Source organism: Centrocercus urophasianus, unplaced genomic scaffold (assembly GCF_019232065.1).
Source record: "Centrocercus urophasianus isolate 14NV4802_14NV808 unplaced genomic scaffold, USGS_Curo_1.0 seq_1283, whole genome shotgun sequence".
Lineage (NCBI taxonomy): Eukaryota > Metazoa > Chordata > Aves > Galliformes > Phasianidae > Centrocercus > Centrocercus urophasianus.
Genome location: NW_024884457.1, coordinates 58,140 through 80,159, shown reverse-complemented (window position 1 = coordinate 80,159; position 22,020 = coordinate 58,140). Strand labels below are relative to the sequence as shown.

Genomic DNA, 22,020 nt, shown 5'->3' with positions numbered 1-22,020 from the left:
AAGCAAATGCTGCTGCTCTCCTTCCTGCCTCACCTTTACCCGATTCCTTCTACATTAGTGGGCTGAATTTGATTGCCTAAACAGAACCATTAAATGCCACGTGAGGTCCCCTCACGTATTCCTCTTTACCTGTGGGACGGTCACAAGTTTTTCTCTCTCTGTACACGTACCTGGGATTGCCCCAACCCAAATGCAACTCTCTGAGGTTCACACGGACCCGCTTTCTCATCCTGTCCAGGTCCCTGTGGATGGCAACCCTCCCTTCTGTTGTGTCACCTGCAGCACTCAGCTTTGCTGTGGACTCACTCGGTCTCGTCGTCGCGGCCACTGATAAAGATGCTCAGGATTACCAGGCCCAAGATGCACCCCTGGGGAACACCACGTCTCACTGACCTCCACCTGGACACAGAGCCGTTGACCACAGCCCTCTGGCTGCAACCAATCCAAACAATTCCTCATCCATCCCTCTCCATTTCAGACGTGCTGCAGGACCACGTCAGAGGCCTTGCACAAATCCAGGTAGATGACATCAGTTGCTTTCCCTTTGTCTACTGATGCTGTCACTGCATCACAGAAGGCCGTGGGATTGGTCAGGCATGACTGGCTCAGATCACTGACTTTAATATCTCTTCATGTGCTCTAACATCTCTTCCAGGAGGATCTGTTCCATGATATCCCAGGCCCAGAGGTGCAGCTTATCGTCCTGTAGTTCCCCAGGTCTTCCTTTCTCCCTTCCTTAAAGCAGAGTGACGTTTCCCTTTTCCCAGTCATCATCTGGACAGCCACAGCTTTTCAAATACGATGGAGAGTGGCTCAGCCCCCACATCACCCCGCTCCTCCAGAACCCTGGGATGCACATCGTTCAGCCTCGTGAGGCAGCCTGTGTGCTTACAGAGGGGGGTGTTTCACTCCTGTGACCCCTGCCCAGAGTTTCAAGGAACATGAGAGGTGTAGGAACCTGGTGAAGACCGAGGCACCGAGCTCACTGTCTACTTCAGCCTCCTCCATGTCTGCTTTAGTCACTTCTCCCTTCTCACCTATCAGAGGGGTACGCTCTCCTTGGCCTGTCTCTGCTGACCAGCGTGCCTGTAGAATCCCTTCTTGTTGTTTTTCACATCCCTTGCTATTCTCAGCCCATCCACTTTTTAACGCAGAGGGCAATTCCCCACCCCTCCTTCCTGGCCTATCCCTTCTGAAACGCTTGGAGCCCTCAATCATCGTATTCCAGTTGTGTGAGTCATCCCACCACGCTTCCGCGTTAGCAATTAAGTCATCATTTCCTAATTGCAGCAGGATTTCCACCTCCTCCTACTTCCAACCCACGGCCAGTGTCTCAGCCCCTCATCTGTGCACCCTGGGCACTGTCAGCTGAAACCGCAGCGTGAGGAGGGCACAGTGCAGCACCAAGCCAAGTCATGGCAAACGCATTTTGATGCATTGATTGAACGCAGTCTGGTGTGGAAAAAAAAAATAAATGCATCCACGCTTTCCGTTTTGATGCAGGAATTTGAGAATAGTCTTCAAAATTGCAAAAAAAAAAAAAAAAAAGATTCATGTTTGCGACTGCATTTTCAGTTGATATAAACACACGACCTGCAGGTTTTCAGATGGAATGTGCAGTCGGGTCTCCGACTCAAATGTTTGGTCGTGTCTTTTTGCTTGGCTTTTATCAGGCCTCTGTTAACAGAGAGAAATGTCCCCTGGCTTTGCTGAATGTTGTTGGAGACCCAGCATTGGGTGTGAGCACAGTGGTGACAGAACCTGCAGGTCAGTTCTGCTGGTGGAGGTTTTGACAACGCGGCCTCTTGTTTGTTGCTGGTGGAAACTCACTGCTGATGGTGGTGATTGGTGAAAAATACTGTTTTGTAGCTGAGAATTTGCTCTGTCAAGCAGAGCTACTGTGCTCGTTGTGGTTTCCAAGGGAATAAATAGGAGGCATTAGTTGTGGAGTGATCTATGGCCCGTGGCAATTCCTCTTCACTCAGCGTAGAAGGTTGGACGTTCTAGATCACAAAACTCAAAGCCCTGAGCTCAAAACCATCCACACAGCTATTCAATCAGCAGGTCTGTTCTCCTCCTTCTGCCTCGATCCCAGTCCTTTATGAAGAAAAAGGGGAATGGAAACACAGAGCTTCTTCGTTTCTGTTTTGTTTTTACTGAAACTTCGGTCGTATTCTGCTCTTACAGAAACCATCCTGTGGGGACAGGGGAGCGTGGAGAGGCACAGCTTTGCCACTGTCACTTTGTGCTGTGCTAAGAAGCAGCTAAGTTTCCTCGTGGTGATGGCAAAAGTAATGTAAAATGGAAAGAAGCTTTCAGCTGGTGGTGTTCTGTAAGGCAGTGAGGCAGCACCGGGTTGCTTCTCAGTACTGGGGTGCTCCCTGAAGGGTGAGGTGAGGCTGAGAATGGAGTCAAATGGGCCAAGGGCACGGGGGAGAAATGCAGAACAACGCCCTGTCTGGCATCAAGAGGCTGTATTTAGAGGGAGACTATAAACAACATGAAGAGCGACTGGTTATACGGTCTGATAATAGGGAACGGTTTTAAACTTAGAGGGGAGGTTAAGGTTGTAGGTTAGGAGGAAATTCTTCACTCAGAGGATGGGGAGGTGCTGGTACAGCCTGCCCAGAGAGGTTGTGGGTACCCCATCCCTGGAGGTGCTCAAGGTTGGGTTGGATGGGACCCTTCCTGTCTGTCCTACTTCCTGTGATTGATGCCATTCGTAGTTGGTGCGTCCCATTCAACTCTTCTTTTGTGCCAGGACAGGTTCAGTTTTCTCACATTCCACAAATTTAGCTTAAGAAAATGCAAATCTTTGGGATGAAAGGAGTGCACCTCTGCGAGCAGTAAAAGCACTTTGTATTTGAATTACGGATTCAAATTAGTTAATTAAGCATTAAGGTGGGGAAAAACCAGTCTTGGCTGATCTGCTGCCTGTGGGACAAGTCCTCATTCTCAAAGCACCACTGAAATTTTATACTCAGTGGAAAATCCCATCCCTCTCATCCTTGAATTCTCTGTATCCACAGGTACATGAGAAGGAGCAATCAAGCCCTCTGTGAACTGTGACTGTATTAATTGTTGTGGGGTGCTGTAAGAGACTGAGAAGCAAGAGGGCTAAATGTCCCAAATGCTCCCTAGAAGAGTGAATTGAGAGCACAGCGCTAAGAACATAAGGAGCAGTCGGAGGAGAGGCCTATTAAAATGGAAGTAACATCTCTCCAGTGCATCTGATCTCATAAAACTATCAAGATCTGGTGAGTAACAATGGGGGCTTAATGGGGGAGAGAGAAATCTCCCCAAGTACATCTGCATACATGGTTAACTGGCAGTTGTTTGGGCAGGGAGAGAATGAGACCAACCTACAGCCCCTCCAACCCGCTGCTCTTGGGAAAAGCCAAACCCCAATCACGTTGAAGGGGGCACGACGACCACCTGGACCCCAGACTCATTTACAACCAGTGACAGAACTCCTCCTCGAGTCGTGACAGAGGATTTCGAGAGACTGAGTGTCCCTGGTCTGCACCCCTTCTATTTGTGGCCATGGTTGTCATCACCCACCTGGTGTTTTCCTCTTAATCAGCACCCACCTGGTGTTCTAATCTTTTCCAGGTCAAGGAATTGTAACACTGAGGTTTACTGTGGCTTATACACCTGAACGAGACATATGTCAACGCAGCAGTTGAGCCTATTTGTCACACAGCCCCCATCCTACCCCCTCCTCTAACGAGAGGGAAAATGCTGCTTGCTGTTACTTTGCCTTTTGTGTGAATTCCTGTCCCAAGGGAGTGCTTATATTGACTGCATGTTCTGGAAGGCCAAGTGGGGACAGGCCCAAATCTTGCACAGTTGATGAAACTGAGCAATGAGCAATTTGTAACGAGCTGGAGCCTCCACCCTCATATCCACCAACACCTCATAAGCCTCTGCAGCTCCTGTTAGCATCTAGGAGCTCCACTGAAACTCTGGTTTGGCCCATTAATCTATGCTGTAATACAGGTTTGTTGGTCTCAAGCTCCACTACAGCCGTTCCTGTGCTTGACCACTGGTCCTCACAATGTGAGAAACAGGTAGGAAAGCTCCCTGTCACTCCACTCTCCTCCAGGAGTTCATAAACATGAATCAGATGTGAAAAAAAAGGACAGCAGAACCCTCCACATTCCTGGCATGCCATGAAGGGCTGTGTGTTACACTCGAGGGAGAAAAGAAACCAACCAACACAATTTTATTGAGTTTCAGACTCTGAATGAAGAGAACAGGGCTGCGTGCTGCTGCTTAATGCTTATTCCCCAGTTATTCTCTTATGAACAGTAACTCCAACATGATTTTTTCTTTTTCCTCCAAGAAAGCAGCTTACTGTCCCTTCCACAAAGCTGATTCACCTGAGCGCACACGGGGCATCTCAGTGTGCGCGGCCACATTCTGGTGGTGACGTGGACACTGAGACTTGATTTATGCTTAGAAAGTTCTGTGTTTGTTAGGCAGAAGCTAATTGCTTGCAGCTGGGAACCTGCTGAACCAGTGCAGTGTTCAGGAAGGAGCAGCTCACGTTCCTCCTGCTCTGCGAAAGCTGGAGATGTTTCTTCCATCTTAGCTTTCTTCCTCCTTGCTTCATGCAAAGGCAAAACTGGAGCTGTCAAGATCATCTAGGGAACAGTATGAGAACTACCAGATTCGGGTGCAAATCTAACCAATCTAGGACCAGAGTTTAGAGACAGGTTGTTCATTTGGTGCTCATTTATTGTCAATATCTACCCGCCCCTTCGTAACCAGGAGTTACTTTGTGGAGCCCTTTTAATTGACGTGCATAAAAGTAGTGATGATGGAGGCACATTTTAAATGCTGAGCACGACGACCAGTTGATTGCTGTGTCCCACTCTCTGTAACCTCACCCCCTGTGATCTCCTTTATTTTTTCCCCAATTGCTTTTAAACCCGAAGCACCCCAGAACATATTAGGAATGTTCTCGATACGGGGTTTCGCTTTCTGTTCATGTAATTTCCTTTTGTGTTTCTTCAGCGTGTTCTCACGTTTATTCCTCCAATTTGTTCTCCAGCTCATCTTTCTTGTGTTATTCTTCATTTATACTGCAGAGTTATTAGGGACAAATGCAGCTCACACCATAAGCAACGATGGTGAATGTAAGAAGCCCCAAAAGCTGGAAGAGCTCTTAAAAGCCCAGCATTATTCAGCCACCTGTCCTCATAAATACATTCCTCTCTCCTGCCACAGCTAGTGACAGCTAATAGTAAGAGGTGCAATCAGTGACAGGTGATAAGGAGTTTTCTCCCTCTTGAAAAATGCTTTCTGTTTAACTGATTTTCATAATATTTGCATTAAGATCCAGGTGCAGGACACATACATAGATTTAGCGAATCAGCATGGTGCAAGATGTTTGAAAATCTTTTTTTTTTGGCCCAGGAAGGACGTGCTAGCTAGAATCTCATAGCAATGTACATTAATTAAAGCCAGAAATGCTTAAAAATGAGAGCTGGCGATGCAAAGTAGGTAACAACGCGGTAATTCTTTAACCACGACTCTTGTGGATGTTTAAGTTGAGACTGATGTTTCTTCTCCTAGAATTGTGGTGCTAAGCAGTATGGGCAATGCATCATGATCCTATTTCCAGCAAGTTATCAGTTCCCTTCACTTGACATTCTGTTCAGTGCTCAGTCTTAAACATTCACAGGCGTGTGCATCAGGCTTACCAGACTCAAACCCTCCTGCATCTAATGGGAAGAAATGAGAACCTCCACGACCTGAGCAGTAGGTAAAAAAAGTAGAAAGTAGATCAGTTAAGTGTCTGCATTACCTGGATGGACCTCAGAGAGATGGAATGTTTGCACCACGCGAGACATCAGTTCCAAAGTCAAAGGATACAAAGGCGAAGAAGTGGGCAAAAAAAATCCTTGCTAACTGTGAAATAAATCACTTCTTGTTTCCGAATTCACACCCAATCAACGGATCCTTCCTGAGAAATCATAAAGGAAGGGAGATGAAAGGGTGAAAGGTGCCTGATGTCCCTGTGAGTTGGGGCAGCTGTGACTTTCATGTCCTGCTCCTGTCCCCTGACAGGATTGTTGGTTGCTACAACCAACAAGAACTTAAACACCCATCCTGTGTCAGTGGGCATCATCACCACCATCCTCTTTAAGCACTGAGCCAGTGCCACGTGTCCTTTTATGCAGAGACTGAGTCTGTGCTATGATTTTATATTCAGCTGATGGACCAAAATTCAGCTCAAGCTGCAGAGTCCATGCAGGGAACAGAAGAGCCTCAGCAACTGAGAATTCTGGACACTGTGTGAAAGCCTTTTAGGTAATGTAGGCATGTCTACTGAAGATCTCAAAAGACACAGCAACACGTGTAACCATTATCATCCCTTACCTCTGGACTCAGATTGATAAGGAGATTAATAATTCATCTTCTCTTGAGATAAAGCACACTGAATATGGCAGCACTTCAGAGAGTGCTCTAAAGACTGGGTGCAAGCAAATCTCCAGGTGGTAGATCTCTGCGTTAGCAGCAGGTACAGAAGGTCAAGAGCTTTTTTGATAAATGATCCCTGAACTGCTTTTGGGTTTCATTGTAGGTGTTTGGACCGCAGTCTGGCCATGACACAATCCAAACCTTTGCTTTTGCTCTCTGTTTATCCACCCTGTGGATGAACAACAACTGCCCTGACCTGGGGGACTGAGAGCAGCAAAATTCTGCCTGAAGATTAAGGACACGCTCAATACTGCTAGCAGGCAACTTACAGCACCTCTCATCAAAAGCCAGCTGGAAGATGGATCGAACACAAGGGGAATCCTGCCCCACAGATCTCAAGCCCTTCCCAAGCTGAGTGGAAACACTCGGCCTGTCTTCATCGTCCAGCACAGAGCAAAGCAACCGTGGTCACGCCATGCAAACAGCTGAAGTTCTTTGCAGCTCATCAGCCCTCTGCACTCACACACCTCCATGCTTTTGGTCCCTCAGACTGGACTGCTCTTTTAAATGCTGCTTCAAGCCCAGCTCCACGCAAGCAAAGCATCACAGAGAAATGCATCTTTCTGAAGGAGCGGTCGGGTGAATCTTGTGTGGGAGGAAAGTTCTCATTTCTAAACAGACGAGGCGTTGCTGTGTGCACGAAGCTGTAGTCTGGCCAGGCCAGAGAGCGCTAAGAAAGGGTGATGCAAAAATAGCACAGGCTGATTCTGAGCATGCAGAAAGTTCATCACTCACCACAGAGTGAGTTCCCAGCACGTGGCGACGTTTTGTTTGTCTCCAGATTGCGTGTAGCCCTCTGTTGGTTGTCTCTGTGGGCTGATGCAGGGCCAGAGCTCCCGGTGGCTGAGTTCCTCCATTCTCAGAGCAGACAGCAGAACTGCAGCTGTGGTCCTGCTCTGCCCCTTGACTTCACCATCAGCCCTACATCCAAGCAGGGACATGTTCTCAATTGTGAGCCCAGAGAAAATGTTTTGTGGGACAGAGGAGTGGGGAGAGGCGCTAGTTTACTTCTACTGCAAGGAATGAAACTGCAGTGCTGTTTCCTTGCGGTGACAACGGCAGCGATAGTGAGTGCAAAGAAGTTTTCTGCTGTTGGAGTTCTGCAGGTGATGGAGAGTGTGTGGCTGCACTCAAGGCTTTGGGTTGTTTGCAGGCTTCTCACTGCTGGGATGCTCCCTGGAGAGTGAGATTGGGCTGAGAATGCAGTCTAAAGAGTAAAGGAGCAGTGGGGATATGTGTAAAGCACAGAAGAGATGCCCTGCCTGGTGCAGAGAGGTTGTATTTGAAGAGATCTTGTAAACAAGATGGACAGTGATTGATTACACAGTTTGGCAGTGGCAGGACAAAGAGAAAGGTTTTAAAATAGATGTGGGGTGATTAATGTCAGACGCTAGGAAGAAATTCTTGATTCAGTGTGTGTTGAGGCTCTGGCACAGGCTGCCCGGAGAAGCAGTGCATGCCCCATCTCTGGAGGTGCTCAAGGATGGAACGTAAGATTCTATGATTCTATCTAGGTATAGATAACTGTATTATCTTTAAGATCCCTTCCAAATCAAACCTTTCTCTTTTATGACTCTGTGATAGACCGGGGGTGGTCAGCAGTTTGGAGGAGACAGAGCAAGGAGGACAGCTGACCTAAAGAGACCAAAGTGACACTGCATGCAGAATGAGGCCATGATCAGCAAGGAGATGTGGGGAAAAGAGGGAGAAGGGAGAAGTTTCCTCCCTTCAGGAAACAGGAAACGCGGACCATGCTGAGGGCTCTACGTGTCCTGAAATAAAAGCGGTGTCTCTGCTGACGCAGTAGATGCACCATAGGCTGCATCACAGCCTCTCGCTGTGAATAACTCTCCATCAGCTGCAGAAGCACCACAGGACACGTCCGAGGCTCACAAGACAAACCTGTGACCATCTGCACCCAGCTCACAGCAAAGCAGGCACCGGGAGAAGAGATCTCCAAAAGATGTGGGTGCAGACAGGATGGGCCACGCCGTGTCCTCGTATCTCTGCCCTCCTGCTGCTGGTGCTTGGTGAGTTGGGGATGCTGTGGGGAGCAGGGAGCCCTGCCTGGAGCAGGAAACCTACCAGTAATATTCTCAGGGTGGTGCTGAGGTTGAAGATGAGTAGGAACATGTGTGTAGGCATGTAAAAATTTGAGAATGAGGAATGCTGTCTGAATTTGAATTTGAGGAGATTGCATCTGGAACCGAAAACACATCTGGACTGGGCTTAGATATGCTGAGAAGGAGATGGAGGAGAGGCAGTATGCAAAAACACAGATGAGATTGCTCCTACTCAGCAACAAGGACATGGGCAGGAACATGTGGGTGAGCAGGACATTGTCCCTCTAACCAAAACCCTCTCTGTCTCATGGTGCAGGTACTGGTGGGAGCACACAGAACATCTGCAGCTCCAGGACTGATGGTGAGTGTGAGAATGGGTCCAGAAAATGAAAACGTCGTGGGGGAGGAGATGGAAAGTGAGAAAGGAATCTTTCCCAATGAATTCCCAATGTCCACCCCTGGAGTGCTGATTGTCCATGCCTTGGGATACAAGGTGCTTTTCAACTACTGATGCTGGTGGAATCCCTGTGCCATCTCTCCAGGTGCTCTCCAGGCTCCTGTCCTGTACCTTAACGCATCCAGTGCTCAGGAAGGGGACGTTGTCCTGGCTCAGTGTGTTCTTCAGGACCAGTTTCCTGCTACCCGAATTGTCTTCTGCAAGGATGGGTTGGAGGTGTACAGCATGAAAGCCCAAGAGGGCAAGGTCATCAACTCCATGCTGCTGAGCATCACTGAGAGAAGCAGTGGGACTTACAAGTGTTTGTACGAGCAGAGGAACGAGAAAAACTGGCTGAGGAGCTCTGTCCTCAGTGCTCCCTGGGACCTGCATGTCACAGGTGGGACATGAGATCAGGGTGGTGGGGACACAGGTGGGACTGAACATCCCATGTGCAGTAAGAGATGTCATAGGGTGGGGTTGGTTCTGGAAGGATTCCCTTCTCCATCCCTCGCTGCAGAAATGGGGCTCTGCAGTGCCCAGGAAAAGAAAGGAAAGATAGGGGGTGGCCATGGAGCCTTTGAAGAGGGGTAAGGATGCTTCAAGGATTGTTGCAATATCTTTATGAGTGTATGGAATGGAAATTGGAGCGATTTCCAGGAGTGAGATTGTTCCTTACTGTGTGAGTTCTCACTCAGGAAGAAGATGTTGCTGTGGCCATGGTGTGGGGATGGCCAGATGTCGGTGAGCTTTGGGGTCTGGGTGCCCCCACCTTCAACAAAGCCACCAAAAAGAGCCTTTAGATGACAGCAGGAGGGGAAACACAGGATGCAGTCTTGTAAATTTGATGCTGCCATCCCATCTAGGCAGGGCAACATACTAGCCCTTTCTTATCCCCAAGGGCAAGGAAAGAAGAGGGCTGTGCTGCAGTATCATACAATGCACAGCTGCATCTCTGCCATGCATTTCTTGATCCATCATAGTTTCCATAATCGATACCCATGTGGAAGAGAACCCGCATCGTTCCACGTGTCTCAGGGGCAGAGCTGGCTGAGTGGACTCCTGCCCACGGCTGCAAGCTGTGCCCCTACCAATGCATTCAGGAGCTGTGTTCATGCAGAGGTGAGAATTCAGGGGATACTCAGCCTATCCATTTGTGCCAACAGGCCACGTGTCCGGCTCCACGGAAGGGACAGCAACTGCTGGTGAGGCTTTCCCCTTTACTCCTGCAGTCCCCATGCATCCCAATCTTCCCTCTCGCTCTCCTTTGTCCCCATTTTGTCACTGCGTCCCCAACACACCCCAGTGTCCACATCACTCCCTTCGGACTCAACCGCACTCCATCAACCCCAAGCTCTCTGTCCCCACGCCTCCAATCTGTTCCCAGACCCCAACAACCAGCAGGCCTCCGCAGTCACTGCGGTGGCATCGGTGACTGTCATCCTCCTCCTGTCTGCAGCGACCTTCTGGACCGTCAAGAAAGGTGAGGGCTTGTGGGAACTGTGAGGGATCCATGAGGCTGTCACAGCTCTGATGTGGGACATTTCTTCTTGCAGCTACCTGCAGGGAGAGGTGCCGAAGGTGAGCAGTAATGGCCTGGTCAGGGCTGGGGGATTCAGGTGCAGCTGGGACCCTGTGCAGGGCAGCATGATCTGCGGGTTCCCCCAAGATAAGATGGGATTTCCATCCTGTTGGGGAAGAGAGCATTTCCTCATGGGAATATTTCCAGCAGAACATGGGCACCTGGTGGATGAGAGATTGCCGTGGGTTTGGATCGAACGCAGTGCCCAATGCAAGGAGGCATCATTTAGTGAATATCCCCAGCAAACACACAGCCCAAATCCATTTCCCTTTCCTCTCCAGGCAGCAGCACGTTCCCAGCCAGCAGATGGAAGCCACCGACTATGGAGAACTACACTGTGAGTGCTGGGCACCTCTTTTCCATGGGGATCCCCTTCCCATGAGCTCCCATTCGCAATCCCACCAGTTCCTTTCATGATGGGACTCGCAAAACTATTCATCAAGGGAGAATTTCTCCGTGCTGCTTTCATCCCAGTGCTTGTGGTGACAAATCCCACATCCATGGTGGATCTCTCAGTTCAGACTCTGATGTTCACCTTCTTCATTTTCTCCTCCCTGTGGTGTTTGTTTCAAGCCCAGCCCAAGGCTCAGCCCCACACTGGAGGATGCTTACAGAGACAGGGGTGGGGAAATATCTCAGAGGTGGCTCTGTAAGTGCAGGCAGCAGCAAAAGGGAGGATGCTGTGGTTGGGGGCAGGGGATGTAACCCCACCACGCGTGCACGTTGCTCTGCATGCAGCTCGAATTTCATTGCAGAGCAGCAGGCTGAGATGTAAAGAGAGAAAATGCCTCCACCAATGGGAAAATACCCCAAAGCCCATCATCTCTGCTCCTGCGTATCTTCCTGCACAGAGTGGGCAAACGGGGTTGGGCAGTCAGAGCAGAACCCATCATCTGCTGCCCAAACCAATGGTGGTTCTCCCCTGTTCCCATATTGGTACTGAGCACTCACGGTGTATTTGTTCCCCCACAGATGCCACCATTGTCCACTATCAAAGGGACAAGGTGAGTTGGAGTCCTTCCCCCTGGAATTGAAGTGATACGCTCCTCAGACACGTCATGGTATTGTTTGTACACCTCCTCATGCATCTCCTGGTCTTACGTTCCTTCTGCTTGCAGAAAAATGGCAAATCACGAGATACTTTTTCCAGCCACACATCACACTCTCCTCTCTGACTTCTGCAAACACCTCCCCCCGTTGTGCAGAACTGCAGCCCCTTGTTGCTGCTGCCAGAATTGTGCGGTTCCTCCTCGGAAGCTCCAGAAATGGTTCTATTTGAGGAGTTGGAAGAACATTTCTGAGAGTTGGAAAGAAAGCGAAGGGGGAAAATCTTGCCAACAATTATGAAGAAGAGGCTATCTAGCAAGGAAGTGCTGCCCCAGATGTGCTCTTATTTTTGCTAGCTGTCTCCTGCCTGCTTCTTCCTGCGTGCGTGGCTCCTGGTGCACCTGGAGTCTCCTCGTTCAGGGCCTGCAGGCTGTAGCTGCAGTAATTGGGCTTTTCTTTCCCCTCCAGCCTCCTGTGAAGCAGATAAATGACAGCAGAGCCCTGTAGGCTACAGCATGGCAAGGGCCCTGGGACTGGGTCACGGCCACTGTGTTTCCTTGCACAGGGCTCCTGGGGTGTAACGTGGGGCAGAGAGTATTTATGGGGTTTGCTCTCATGTCACATCTGGCAGAATAAGATTTATGACTTGCTTATGTACATAATGCCTGCAATATTAATAAAACATCACAGATACACCAAAGTGGAACATAATGATGTGTCATGCAAATCCACAAGCTGCACTTTGCTGCATCATCGATCTCACCACAGTCTTGAATCAGAGGAATCATGGAGTGATGAGCTGTGGTTATGCATTACTGCTGTGGCTTCAGGTGGAAGAAGCTCTGAAGATGCCCAGGCTGGCTGTGTTTTGGTACCCGCAATGAGCCTGAAGTGCAAGGATTCTGTCACAGCCCTGTGCACAGAATGTCGCTCTCAGGGTGCATTCAGAGAGAATTACACCAGATTCAGCTGGGAAGACTAAGGGAATCTTGTGTGCCTCTGTGTCACAGACTGGCTTTGTTCTGTCACCGTGTCTGTGACTGATTAAACAGCAGAACAGAAGTGAAAATGAAAGCAGAAGCAGCAGCGGGCTGCGCACCCACCTGTGGTCTGATTCTGTACGCTTTGAAGCTGAGTGTTTGTTTGTGAAAGGCTCCGTGTGGTTTTGGGGTTTCCTCATCTCTTGGACAATGTCATGGCAGTTACAGGACTTCTACATGGAGCACACATTACTCAAAACGATGTTGAAATTTGCTCACACGGGGCCAGACGAGCCTTATGTGTTCACAGGTGTGTGCATCAGGGCTCATCAGACTCAAACTCTCCTCATCTAACGAGGAGAAATGAGTACCTCAGAGACCTGAGCTGAGGCAGGTCAGTGAAGGTGCAGCATTGCATCTCAGACAGATGAACGTTTCCAGCATGGGAGGCACAAGGGCAAAAGCCAATGAACACAAAGGCAATGCAGTGGGCAGATGTTTAGAAAAATCTTTACTTCCTGACTGTGAAATGAATGACTTCTTGTTTCCTAATGCACACCCAACCAATGGATTGTTGCTCAGAGATCACACAGCATCACAGAATTGTAGGGGTTGGAAGGGACCTCCAGAGCTCATCGAGTCCAACCCCCTGCCAAAGCAGCTCCTACAGCAGGTCGCACAGGTCGGCATACAGGCAGGTCTTGAACATCTCCAGAGAAGGAGACTCCCCCACCTCCCTTGGCAGCCTGTTCCAGCTCTCCGTCACCTCACTGTACAGCCGTTCCTTCGCACATTGGTGCAGAACTTCCTATGCTGCAGTTTCCAGCCGTTTCCCCTTGTCCTGTCTCCACTCACCACTGAAAAGAGTCCATCCTCGCCATTCTGCCCCCCACACCTCAGATACTGATAGACCTGGATCAGGTCCCCTCTCAGCCTTCTTTTCTCAAGGCTGAACAGACCCAGTTCACTCAGCCTTTCCCCATAGCAGAGATGCTCCAGGCCCTTCACCATCTTCATGGCCCTCTGCTGGACTCTTTCCAAGAGATCCCTGTCTTTTTTGTACTGGGGAGCCCAGAACTGGACGCAGTGCTCCAGATGAGGCCTTACCAGGGCAGAGCAGAGGGGGAGGATCACCTCCCTCGACCTGCTGGCCACGCTCTTTTTAATGCACCCCAGGATGCCATTGGCCTTTTTGGCCACAAGGACACACTGCTGGCTCATGGCTGACCTGTCATCCACCAGGACACCCAGGTCCCTCTGCACAGAGCTCCACTCCAGCAGCTCATCCCCCAACCTGTACTGCTGCATGCAATTATTCCTCCCCAGATGCAAGACTCTACACTTGCTGTTGTTAAACCTCATCCGTTTTTTTTCTGCCCAGCTCTCCAGCCTGTCCAGCTCTCGCTGAATGGCAGCACGGCCTTCAGGCTGTCAGCCAATCCTCCCAACTTTGTATCGTCAGCAAACTTGCTGAGGGTGGCCACCATCCCCTCATCAAGGTCATTGATGAAGATGTTGAACAAGACCAGACCCAGCACAGACCCCTGAGGAACACCACTGGTTACAGGCCTCCAACCAGACTGCACCGCCAACAACGACTCTCTGCGCTCTGCCAGTCAGCCAGTTCTCAACCCACCCCACTGTCCACTCATCGATCCCACACTTCCTCAGCTTTGTTATAAGGATGTCGTGGGGGACAGTATCAAATGCCTTGCTGAAATCAAGGTAGACTACATCCACTGCTCTCCCCCCATCCACCCAGCCAGAGACAACATCATAGAAGGCCACCAGGTTGGTCAGACACGACCTCCCCCTGGTGAACCCATGCTGACTACTCCTGATAACCTCATTTTCTTCCAGTTGTCTGGAGATGACATCCAGCACTGCTGTTCCATCACCTTTCCAGGGACAGCGGTGAGGCTGACTGGCCTGTAATCACCTGGATCTTCCTTCTTGCCCTTTTTGAAGACCGCAGTGACATTGGCTATCCTCCAGTCTTCAGGCACCTCCCCCGTCCTCCAAGACCTCTCAAAAATGATCGAAAGCAGCTCAGCAATCACCTCTGCCAGCTCCCTCAGCTCCCGTGGATGCATCCCATCTGGTCCCATGGATTTATGAACATTGGTGTTGCCTGGGTGCTCTCGGACCACCTCTTGCCTGACTGCAGGGAGGTCTTCCATTCCCCAGACCCTCTCACTCACCTCCAGGGTCTCAGATTCCCGAAGGGGAGCTTTCTCACTGAAGACAGAAGCAAGACGGAATACAAGAAGGTATTGGATACAAAACCATAAAAGGTGTCTGGAGGACCTCCAAACTGGGCAGGCGTGACTTTGATGCCCTGCTCCTGCCCTCTGGCAAGGCAGTTATTATAACCAACCATCTCCATCCTATGTCAGTGTGCTGTTCAGGGGCACCAACATCTCCAGCAGCATCTTCTTCTTTGCGCTGAGCGAGTGACTCACGTTCTTTTAAGTAAAATCCATGTTAAAATTTTGCATTCTGCTGATTAATCAAAATTTGGCCCCATCTGCAGAATCCATCCATGAAAAGACTCAGCAACTGAAATTCTAGACGTTGTGTGAAACTGTAGGCCTTGTTGATAAGTCAGGCAGGTTTGGTAAGGAAGATCTCAAAAGACACAGCAACGCTTGCTACCAATTAACATTCCTTATCTCTGGACTAAGGTTGATAAGGAGATTAATAATTCCTTTCGTCTTGAGATGGAGTCTGGCCAGGCCAGAGAGCGCTAAGAAAGAGGGATGCAAAAATAGCACAGGCTGATTCTGAGCACACAGGAGGTTCATTGCTCAGCACAGAGTGAGTTCTCAGCACACGGCAACGTTTTGTGGATCTACAGATTGCACCTATCCCTCTGTTGGGGGAATCAGCCTCTGCCCAGGACTTAACCTCCTTGTCTCCTCCATGTCTTACCTGCCATAGGAGGGAAGCATCCTTGTGTTGCAATTAGATGCAAAGGGTTCGTTGGTGTTACAGGGAGGAAGAGTTGGATGTCCACTGCCCATAATCAACACTGAGCCTTATTTCAGAATTAAAAATGTATTTCAGCTATTGTCAATTAGGAAAGGACTCCACATCTTAAGTCTGTAGATCAAAGGGAGTGAACTCTGAACAGTGGAACTGAAATGAAGACTGAAGCATTAAAGATTAACTCCTGGTACAGCTCTGCCTGAAGGTCAGCTGCTGTTTTATTGTAATGCCAGCACTTTCTTGTCAAGGTGCATTGTAAATGGGGACTCTTTGTCCTTGGGTCTTGGCAGATATCACCGAGAGAACTTGGTTTGAAATGGGGGTGACTTTGAAGATCATGCCTTTGAATGCAGGTGTTCTTGGATTTTCATTGGACTCACCTCTTAATATTACCTCTCACAACTGTTTCTTCTTTGAAATGTGATGCAGCAAGCACTGTTACATGGGTTGATAGAGACAGGACAAGGGAGAATGACTTTAATGGTTTTAACACAGGGGAGATTTAGGTTAGACATTAGGAGGAAGTTTTTCACACAGAGGGTGGTGATGCACTGGAACAGGTTGCCCAAGGAGGCTGTGGATGCCCCAAAACCTGCAGGCATTCAAGGCCAGGCTGGATGTGGCTCTGGGCAGCCTGGTCTGCTGGTTGGCAACCCTGCACATAGCAGGGGGTTGAAGCTTTTCAACACAGGCCATTCTATGATTTTATGAAGTATTTTTAGCCTGCCTTAGAAACAAAACTGAATTTTCTTCAAGAAAGAGAAGAGAAGAAGGAGGAAGAAAAAGGCTGTCCTTGGTGTCAGGGAGTACTCAAAAGTAATATAACATACACGAATCCATGGAGCCCAACAGGCTGCATCCACCAGGTCTGAGGGAGCTGGCTGATGTCATTGAAAGACCACTCTCAGTTATCTTTGGAAGTTTCATAGCAGTTTGGAGAGAAGGAAGAGAGCAAACATCAACTCCAACTTCAAGGAAGGCAGAAGGAAGACTCAGGTAACTACAGGCCAAACCTTTTCATCACAGACCCTGGAAAGGAGCTGGAGAAACCCCTCCCCCAAACAAAACAAGAATGTAATTGAGTGCAGTCAGCATGGCTCTGTGAAGGGCAAATCATGCCTTATTAATCCGAAAGGCTTCTACAACGAGGTAACAAACTTGGTAGATGATAAGAAAGCAGAGGGAGCTGTTCACCTGCTCTTGGTGATAGGCTTTTGATTCTGTCTCCTGTAATATCCTCGTGGAGATACTGAGTGGAACATTCAGTGAAGTGGAAATCAGTTGAACAGCCAGGCTGTGTTGGATTTTCATGCCCGTATAAAGGGGAGAGGATGACTTTCGTGTGGAGCAGGTTGATCTTAAAGGACTGCAGCCACTGGAAAGGACCCACACTGTGGGGAAAGGTCCCACAGCAGGGAAAAGTGTGAGGAAGAATCATAGAATCACAGAATCACAGAATCACAAGGTTGGAAATGACCTGCAAGAAGGAGCAGAAGATAATTATTTGCTCATTCCCTGTGTCCTGTGCCACTCAGTGAGGAGTGGGGTTGGGAATAAAAGGGTGAAACTGAGTCCAAGAAGGGCAGCAGAAGTAAGAAAAGTGTTGGTTCAATTTTGTCTCTGGTTCTCACCACTTGTATCTATTTTAATTTGTGACAAATTGAATTTTCACCAGAGTGAATCTGCTTTATCTGTTGTGACAACTGCTAAGTGATCTCCTTGCCTTTATCTCAATTCATGACCTTTTTCATCTTCTTTTCTGTGTCTTGAGGAGAGAGGCGTGGAAAACAGCTGGGTGGGCATCTGGCATCTGGACAAGACAACAAACTGGGAAGAATGTCTTCAACATCAGAATTGTCCTGTTGCCACTTAGATATACCTGGAAAGGCAAATGGGAAACTGATAAAGCTCAGAAAGAGGAAGAACAAAGTCCTACCAACGGGGAAGAACGGCCACAGATGCCAGCACCACCTTCTTTCATGTGATCCATAATTGCCTTTCTTTCAGTGCCATGTGCTGTTTATATTTAACTGTGCAGTCAGAGTTCCAGATGAATTTATGAGTTCACCGGTTTCTGTACAGGTAAATTCTCATATATCCATTTCTTTTTTTTTTTTCATTTCCTTCTGATCTGTATCTTCAAATTATGTTTCCATTCGTTGGCTTCTGTGGAATAGACTCCTATTTTAAAAATAGTTATATTTGGTTTAAAGACGGGATTCATCTGTCCGAATGACTCCACCTGTGGTTCAGCTGACATTTGGGATGCTCGGCCTTTGTCTTGAGACCTGGTGCTAAATTCCTTCAGCTGAGGCACCTGGTGACTGTACTGTCACCCCAAAATGCAGCAAATGTCGCATGCACGTCTGTGTAAAAGTCACAGGACGGGGGGGAGGAGGGGAGGGAGGAGAAATACTATGGATAAAGGCTCATTGGATGAGATGAGGACAAGAAATGAATGCGTTAATTATTGTTACTACTGGCACTGGCTCAGTATAGGGGAGGTTAATGCAATTTATTGGTAATTGATAGAAGACTGCAGAAAAGTGAACTAAAGCAAACTAAAACCACCTTCCTCCCATCCACCCAATTCTGCCTCGTCCCCTCAAGCAGCACAGAGGAGTAGGGCAAATATGGTGGTGCAAAACACTTAGAGGAGAAAGCCAAGTGAGCTGACCGAAGGTTTGTCACGTATCTTGTGCACAGCAATAAAAGCTCAGAGAAAGGAGGAAAGTGAAAGAGTTGATGGTTACAGAAAAATAAACATGCGCTCAGCAAGGCGTCAGCTACTCAGGTGCAAACATCCTGCCAGCAGGAAAGATCAAGCAGAAGTATAGGATCAGTGGCTATGTTTTCATCATGTGGTTTTGTTTTGGCCACTGCTTGCTCTAAATTACCTTTCAGGTCAGATTTAAAAGCTCTGCAAGAAACAGCGTGGCAGATGAACAGTCCTGAGATGAGTTGTTTCTTCTTCTGTGTTCTGCTTCTGCTCCAGATGGCTCGTGCAGGTAAATGCCTCCTCCCTGTAATATCTGCGAGCTTCTCGTAAGCAATTAATCAATCAATCAAACAAACAAATACATTTTAAAAAGCAGTGCAGCCTTTTGCATTCCTGTATCCAGGCGCTAGGGGATGCTCTCCATTTCTGGAAGTAGTTCGTGGCTTTCAGCTGCGTTGGAAATATCCAAAGAATTTTCTAGGACGGTTTCTCTGATGAAGCAGATTTTTTATTCGCCGTTGCAAGCAGGAGAGCCCCGAGAAAACAACGGTTCCATCTTGTATCCCTATTGCCTGACGCTGAGCTCTTTCTCCCCTGGTTCCTCACTGGCTGAGTGCTGCAGGTTCACACTCTTTCTCGACTCTTCTCTAATCATACAAACACCGGGTAGATACGGTAGACACAAATCTTTGCTTCTCAAACACACACGTCTTCATTGGTTAATTGACTTCTAACAATTGCAAGCATTTTGGTGATGACTTTTCGGATGACAGCTTTACAACATAAACACAGAGTCTTTTAATTGTTTAACCCTCCCTCTAACATTGGTGCCCCTTCACACTGGGCCGTTGTTCTGGTCGTTCATCTGTCCTTGCATAGAGATAAGGAGGATAGAGGGGAGCATCTTGGAGTCTGTCTATGGCATTCTAGCATTTCCACAAAGCAAGACAGTTCTGCTCTGCGTAAAGGCCCTGACTCTTGAAAGTTTGTTAAATGTGTTGTATTTCTATCAGTCTAATGAGCAGCCTTACAACATGTTTCCTATTTCAGGATGCTATGCTCATATAGTTTAGAACCTTCAAATTATTTGCAGCATCGTGTGAAAGCATCCATCAAGCAATTTAGTAATTACATTTCTAAAATATGTTACTAACATGTATGGTATTCTTATTTTCTACATCAGCTATTTCTAAGGACACGTTATGTCTTAATTCTTTATTATTCTGACGTTACTTACGAGTTCTTGCGTTAATTCTTAATTCTTTAGATCAAAGATTGTCCTTTTTAATGTTTAATGCAGAAACAACACTTTCATTTCCCACAACTGTCATTTCCTTCTCCTGGAAATGGAGTTCAACCCCCCTCTTCTCCTCACTCTACCTCTAGCTGTTTAATTCATTCCAGCTCCACCACTGCGGTAACAACAGTTTCATTTTTGTATAGCAGAGCAAAAGAAAACACAAATTCAAAGGAAGGATTGGATAAATTCCTATCAGCAAAATCTATCAAATGCTTCTGTAGACAAACGTGACTCGGGAGGTCCGTGCATCACTGGAAGACAGGAGAGAACAGTGTGGGAATACAACCAACCACCTCCTTGCTCTGCTCTTATCTCCTTGTGGAGTCATCCTACACTGCCCGCACTGGGAGGCTGAATTTGGTTGCCTAAACCATTTAATGCCATGTGAGGCCCCCTCCTTTTCTGCAGAAGGACGCGGGAGTCCTGTGGGTTTTGACTGAATCCTGCTTTGAAATCACAACTGAATGCTTCAATGTAGGCTTCTAAATTCAAGAGTCTAACTTTTTTTTTTTTTCTTTCCTGCTAGAAACCCTTGATGTATCCAAATTGATTGAAGCAAACCACAACCTCCTCATAGGTGTCACAGCTTTAGTCTCCATTCTCCTTCTCATGGCCATCATCATTGTGTTCTACTATTGCTTCTGTTCAGGTATGGGCATTTTCTCCCAACATCTGCAGCTTGTATGTGCTCCAAGTTCTGCTGCCCTCATTCCATCCTTATTTACACGGCATCCAGGTGGAGATGTGAAGAGTGAAGCACCCAGTCCATACCTTGCCAAAGTGTGAGGAGTAACTGCAGATGTTTGGAACCGATAATCATTCTCCCCGTCCTTTCTTATCACTGTTGGGTTCAGCTCATCCATGTGGTCCAGAGCCATAAAACCTGGCTCTGATCTTGGCAGTGCTGGTCATCTCTGAGGTGCTGACCTTCACGCTCCTCCCTCTGCACCAAAATATGCTTGTTATTTTTTTTTAATGGCTTCAGCTTCCATATGAGAGGGAAAAGGAACAAGAAGAGAGTACAACTACATTGATTTCCATTCAGTAACACCACCTGTTTGATTTGTTTGAATCAAGCTGTCCAAGCCCTAAACGATCCCAAAACTTCCAGACACCAATATTTTATGGGAAGTTTAACATTTAAGCTTTCACATCCACTGTGGAGTTTTCATGCTTTTCTTTTCTTTTTGTTTTTTTTTTCTTCTTCTTTTTTTTCAGTTAATGGTTCAAAGGATCCTGAAGGAGATCCTGAAAGAGGTAAAGTGTAGGTTAGAGTAAATGCTGATGATTACAGATGTCTTCGTTGGTACTTGATTGTGCATCTGTTTGGAGTATGCATTTCAGAGCTGCTCTGGGACCATAGGGTGTGACCCAAATGTGATTCCCAGATGCTGTAAGTAATGAATTAAATTGAGAGTACGAGAGATTTTGCAAGTTTTGAGGTGCCTGCCTTGTCTAATTTCAGACTGAAATGCAATGTCATCACCGATATCCAAGGCTCATTTGCAGAAATGCAAACACAAATGTCATTTCAGGTGTCATAAGATACTGCTTGCCTTTAAGAAGATCTGTGCAGCTGTCTGTGTGCCCCTAGCACACCTGAGCCTCTAAATATCTTTGTAAGGGAAAGTGAATCTAGGCCCACACACCCATTTGCCATCAAAGGGCAGCTCAAGGAGGCAGCTCTTCTCTCCCAGGGCAGATCAAAAGAAAGGGGAAGAGGGAAGATGGATTCTGGGAGCTTTAGTTGGTACTAAGTCGAATTTGAATGAATGCTCTGTCTTAGCAGTCAAAAAGGACTGAACCCCGTGGGTTCCTTCCAGCTCAGGATGTTCTATGATTCTATTAATCACTCGTGGAGCTGAGAATCCGTCCTGGGTGGTCAACTGAAACGAGCACATTAAATTTTTCAACGAATATTTTTTTGTTTGGATGGACACAGGAATAAGAGCACCAACCTCTGCTCTTTATTTCCTCTCTAGGGTCACTCATTCCTGACAATTCTGAAGGTAAGAGTTATGGTGCACAGAGCGGTAAAAAAATAATGTCTATGCCATATTCGACTACACCGTATTGAACTTCTGATGCGGGATCTCAGAAGCCAGTTTGTAAGACTGCATGTGTCTTCCATTCAAGTTAATATTGGCAAGAATCTCCATGGCTCTGTCATCTGCTGGATCTGCTGTGAGAGCAACAACACCACTGTAAAGGTGGTTAAAGAGTGATTTTTGTCAACTACCTCTATTTGCAAGCAGTCACAAAGGAATTTTAGTAAAAGCACTTTTCCTTTTTCCTTTTTCTTTTTTCCTTTTTCATTTTTCATTTTTCTTTTTTCTTTTTTCTTTTTTCTTTTTCCTTTTTTCTTTTTCTTTTTTCTTTTCTCTTTTCTCTTTTTCCTTTTTCCTTTTTTCCTTTT

General features: G+C 47.5%; 2 protein-coding genes across 14 annotated transcripts in view; both read left to right on the top strand.

Moving 5' to 3' along the window:
* The first annotated feature begins 6 nt into the window (after positions 1 to 6).
* LOC122156554 lies at positions 7 to 13,254 on the top strand. Of its 8 annotated transcripts, none has more exons than XM_042811334.1 (11): positions 7 to 519; positions 3,030 to 3,257; positions 3,345 to 4,070; positions 8,074 to 8,519; positions 8,869 to 8,913; positions 9,095 to 9,388; positions 10,155 to 10,193; positions 10,376 to 10,471; positions 10,721 to 10,907; positions 11,543 to 11,574; positions 11,689 to 13,254. In XM_042811334.1, the coding sequence occupies exons 4-11, from the start codon at positions 8,453 to 8,455 to the stop codon at positions 11,847 to 11,849; spliced, it is 921 nt and encodes a 306-aa protein (XP_042667268.1). In that variant the 5' UTR covers positions 7 to 519; positions 3,030 to 3,257; positions 3,345 to 4,070; positions 8,074 to 8,452; the 3' UTR covers positions 11,850 to 13,254. The 8 variants fall into 8 exon arrangements, with proteins under 8 accessions (XP_042667268.1, XP_042667265.1, XP_042667267.1 ...); XM_042811331.1 differs by having other exon boundaries at positions 6,593 to 8,519; XM_042811333.1 differs by having other exon boundaries at positions 3,345 to 7,979.
* Positions 13,255 to 16,315: 3,061 nt separating this feature from the next.
* Positions 16,316 to 22,020, top strand: part of LOC122156559 (E3 ubiquitin-protein ligase TRIM39-like) — a 9,467-nt gene continuing 3,762 nt past the window's right edge. Inside the window, exons 1-6 of one of the 6 annotated variants that reach the window (XM_042811349.1) lie at positions 16,316 to 16,581; positions 17,360 to 17,667; positions 18,495 to 18,593; positions 20,131 to 20,253; positions 20,823 to 20,861; positions 21,587 to 21,613. In XM_042811349.1, the coding sequence (XP_042667283.1) occupies positions 18,527 to 18,593; positions 20,131 to 20,253; positions 20,823 to 20,861; positions 21,587 to 21,613 (256 nt within the window). In that variant the 5' untranslated portion in view covers positions 16,316 to 16,581; positions 17,360 to 17,667; positions 18,495 to 18,526. Of the gene's footprint in view, positions 16,582 to 16,710; positions 17,668 to 18,323; positions 18,594 to 20,130; positions 20,254 to 20,822; positions 20,862 to 21,586; positions 21,614 to 22,020 lie in introns of those variants that run through there. The other 5 variants (XM_042811348.1, XM_042811347.1, XM_042811346.1 and 2 more) reach the window with 5 other exon arrangements.

Excerpts from the sequence above, each read along its gene's own strand:
- LOC122156554 (XM_042811332.1), top strand. The coding sequence starts at position 8,453 with ATGTGGGTGCAGACAGGATGGGCCACGCCGTGTCCTCGTATCTCTGCC. Across the intron at positions 9,389-10,154 it reads CTGGGACCTGCATGTCACAG|GCCACGTGTCCGGCTCCACG; the intron begins GTGGGACATGAG and ends TTGTGCCAACAG. Across the intron at positions 11,575-11,688 it reads TCCACTATCAAAGGGACAAG|AAAAATGGCAAATCACGAGA; the intron begins GTGAGTTGGAGT and ends TTCTGCTTGCAG.